The sequence below is a fragment of the Zeus faber genome (genome assembly GCF_960531495.2).
Source record: "Zeus faber genome assembly, chromosome: 8".
Lineage (NCBI taxonomy): Eukaryota > Metazoa > Chordata > Actinopteri > Zeiformes > Zeidae > Zeus > Zeus faber.
This window is the reverse complement of record NC_137195.1, coordinates 4885185-4889205: the sequence shown is the minus strand read 5'-3', so window position 1 is coordinate 4889205 and position 4021 is coordinate 4885185. Positions and strand designations below refer to the sequence as shown.

The window sequence follows — 4021 nt, the reverse complement described above, 5'->3', positions numbered from 1 at the left end:
CACTTTGTTGTATTCATTTTCACCACCCGCTTCCTGATAATATTGTTTAAAGGAACAGGGATTTTTAAGTTTCTCCCTTTTCCAAGTAGGTTTTATTCCTGCAGCAGTCCTGTCTTTCCTCCGTACCGAACGAGCTTCCTCAGAGTTGGTGACGGGGGGACAAATCCACGATCTGCGGTCAGCGCAAAAACTCACTCAGCATTTCCGGGAACGCTAACGGCAGTCCGACTTTGCAGACTCCAGAAGTTATTTTTCTTATATGCGATTCAGTTTTATCGCTGGAAAAAAAAACTTTTTTCAGAGATTAACTACATTTCTCTCACTTTTGAAAAAAAAAACAAAAAAAGAAATAAAAAGGTATTTGTGTTGAGAGACATGCAAGGTTATTTAAAAGAAACTAGCACATAACCATTTTCAGCAAGTCCTAAAAATATATTTTCGGCCTTTTAAATGAAGTCAAGGGTGTCAGTAACGTGTTCATTTTCTCACCATTCCCCAGGTCACCCATTTGGTTGTAACACGGGTGAAAACGCTGCAGGCCCGGCAATGAAAATTGCACCAGCAAACAGTGGATTCGGCAATAAAACCAAACTATTTTTTTTTTTAATAACTCCTCGGATTTGCAAAGTCAGACCGCTGCGGTGTCACGTCGCTTTGCAGGAAACGTTGGGAGGGAGGTTTTCCGCTGAACTCCCCCCCATTACCTGCACTGGATTTGTCCCCCATGACTTTGCATTGAACTCCTGGTGGGGGGATGCAGCGTCTAGTTTGGAGAAAAGGCGGAAACCGACCCCCCCGTTCCGCGCGGGGCGCAGGAAGATACGCTCGAAGGATCCAAACCATTCCTCTCGGGGACACGTCTTTTTCCCCTCGTCCTTTCGCCGATTCGCTGCGTTGTTGAAACGGGCTCGGATCGAGCGCCGCGCCGCGCCGTCGCCCAGTTCCAAAAATAAAACACAAAGCATGAACTCGGAGGGAACACAGCGCGTCGCGTCACGTTACGTCGGTGTATCTGCGCGTTTTGGTTTTTTTTTTTCCACGCTGTGGGAACATTTTAGGAAGCGCACGAGCGCCGGACCCGACGCCCTGAACGCCGCCTGCGAGGCGTCGGCCTCCTGCTCCCCCGGTGGCAAGAAGAGAGACGGGGGCAGCTTTGCCGTGGAAAAAACAAAACAAAAAACAAAACTCCCGTTGCGTGGTAATATTGATTGAGATGAAATTGCAGCAGATGACGTGAGCAACGTTCTGTTCACCTGACGAATTAAGAGCGGGGGGGGGGGGGGCTTTGGAAAATGTGATTGTGAAATTGTGTGTGTGACGGCACATCTGTCTTCCACGCATATCAGGAGAGAGATAAATCTGCCCATAATTCAAGCCTTCAAAACATGCACTGCCTGGCTATCCATTTTTTCCAACAGATAATATTGCAATGCCTTCTTCTAAATGTCTGTCTGTCTGTAAAAAAAAAAAAAAAAAAAGCAGCCTCTGAGTTGAACCAAACGGGGTTTTGAGGATCCCCCTTCCGCGGACGTCGCCGAAATTCTCGCCGGGTTTTAAATCGGAGGACTTTCGTCACAAGGAGGGCTTGTTCCGAGCGGCCCTTGGTATGCGCACCCGCGCCGACGCCTCTCCCCGGGCCCCGTGGCGTCGACATGGCTGCGCATGTGACTCCTAAGTGTATGTTTACGTTTCGGCTGTGTCTCCGACCTGAAAACCGGGTCAACTGCGCTGCTCCCTCGCTGTAAGCGTCTCACCTAATCCCCGGTCGCTACCTGGAAGGGGCCCCGCGTCACCGCCCGTGGCCGTAAATATCCCGGGACCTGAGACTTCCACTGTCAGAACTCCCGAATTTGCAGTCGTGTAAATAGCAGCCGGGGAGATTAGCTCTGAAGATAATTTGCGCCGGGGGCTAAAGTTAGGTCTGGCGTTACAGCCCCAGGTGCTACGGGTGCGAGCCCGGGGGATCCTGGGCGCCGGGGTCGACCCGCAGACGCACCTCGGCCAGGGCCGGTTTAAAGGTAGCCGGCTTACGCGGCTAATCAGGGGGCCGGCCGCGATTAAGGCTGACGGCTTGTTGTTTGGCGTGGACCGGACCTTGTGACGGAGCCCGAAGCCGACAACATAAACAACAACAACAACAACAACAACAACAAGGACAACGACATGGCATGTCGGGAAAGAACCAGACTGTTGCATAAACGGACACAAGCGGCGTTGTAGGCCCCGGGAGGGAATGCCCTTCCCGTACGTTCTCGTGCCACGTGAGGTTGCGGTTTGGTGATTACGAAACGCTTTGTGACGATGGTGAGATTGGTGACGGTCGGCTCCCGTGCGCTGGAGTCCGGGTGGAGTTATGTCATATTGTAGTCGGGCCATTCTGCTATGACCTCCATATTTAAACAATAATGTAGGTAAAATCTTGAAGAGCAGATTTCACTGCCGCCCGTGTTTATTTACAGGGGTTGGACATTTGATGAGAAATTTGGCCCATTTTAAATGCTATTTTCCGCTGTTCAGGAATTACGAATGCCCGTCTCTTGCGGGACTGACTTCCAGGAGCGGTTTCCAAACACCAAAACACTGGCCGTCCGGAACAGGACCCAGGGGCAAGCGGCCATTCCGGTTCCAGAGCCAACATTGTCTGACTCCTCCGCGAGCGTCTCCTCTCTGAGAGGTTATCTGGAGGAGCAGCGCCGCTCCCCCTCCAGAGATGCTTATAATGAGGAGGAATGAGACGAGGGGAGGAGAGCCTGATAACCTGGGCAGGTGTCCAGGAATCGCTCCGGGCCGCCAGCCAGCCAGCCGGCCTGGTGGTGCTGCTGTTGGACCGTGGTCAGCGGAGAAAAGCCCTTCTGAATATTTACATTGTGGACCGCTGACCTGTGACCGGCTACAAGTGTCCCTCTGCGGGTCCAGAGGACCTCTTGTGTGGGGGAGATAACTGGAACACAATCTGCATTGACAAGCCCGTTTGCATGAAAAGGGACTCAACGCCTTTCTGATTATGTGCAGCAACAGAGCAGATACGGACCGGCCGTGGGGACCACCGTCTCACTGTCTTCAAGACCACCGCCTTCACGGTTTTCACTGTCTTTAGAGCCACTGTGCAACCGCCTTTACTGTCTCCAGAACCACGGTCTTCATGTCTTTGCACATAAGGGGAGTGCTCGTCTGTGTAAACTGCCGTTTTAGGACCTCACTGTCTTACTGCCTTTACACACAAGGGGGGTGCTTGCCTATTGTAAGCCTGCATCCCTCCACGGTGCACGGCGCACGGCGCACTACGAGTGAGGCCGTATCACGCACACGCCGATCGCCACACTTCACGTCCACCCACCCACATAATCTACAGAGGCGATGGACCGAGACCGGGTGACGCTTGGCGCCGTCTATCCATGCGCGTCCACCACAGACAGGATTCCTGGTGTGCACACGGGGGGGGGGGGGGGGGGGGGCACACGGGGTTAAAGTCTGGAGGAGAGATGAGTCCGACCTCAGTCTGACCATAAGACACTATGAGGGTGACGGCGACCACCGTGCGCGGTGGTCCGTGCGCCTGCGCCCTTACCTTCCAGCCGGCCGAGCTGTTGCTGTCCCCTTTATCCTTGAAGTAGGGGACGTAGCGCACCATCCAGTCGTAGATCTGGGACAGGGTCAGCCTCTTGTCCGGGGTGCTCTCTATGGCCCGGGTGATAAGATCCGCGTACGACTGGTTCCCCCACGCGTTCCTCCGGGAGGACTTGGCTTTGCGCAGCCCGGTGGCGTCCAGCGGCGCGCCGGCCAGGCAGGGGTGCGCCGCGCCGGGACACGGCGCCGGGGCGCCGGCCGGGCGCGTCAGCTCGCCCCGGCACGCCGGGATGTCCTCCGGCTCCAGCTTGATGCTGACCACACCGTGCGCACCGGGGAAATCCTCCGGACACGGCGCCGGCCAGGTGCACGAACGAGGCCGGCTCTGCGGCTCGAAATCCGAATCGATATCAACCTGATGAGCCTCCAGTTCCTCGTCCTCCATGTTCAGCAT

At 54.8% G+C, this 4021-nt stretch overlaps 1 protein-coding gene across 1 annotated transcript in view; it reads right to left on the bottom strand.

Annotated features, from left to right (window-relative positions):
* foxo6a (forkhead box O6 a) overlaps window positions 1-4021 on the bottom strand; it is a gene marked incomplete at both ends in the record, with an annotated part of 39700 nt that extends 35679 nt beyond the window's left edge. The window contains one exon of the mRNA XM_080004991.1: window positions 3569-4021. Coding sequence (XP_079861117.1) covers window positions 3569-4021 — 453 coding nt within the window. The remainder of the gene's footprint in view (window positions 1-3568) is intronic.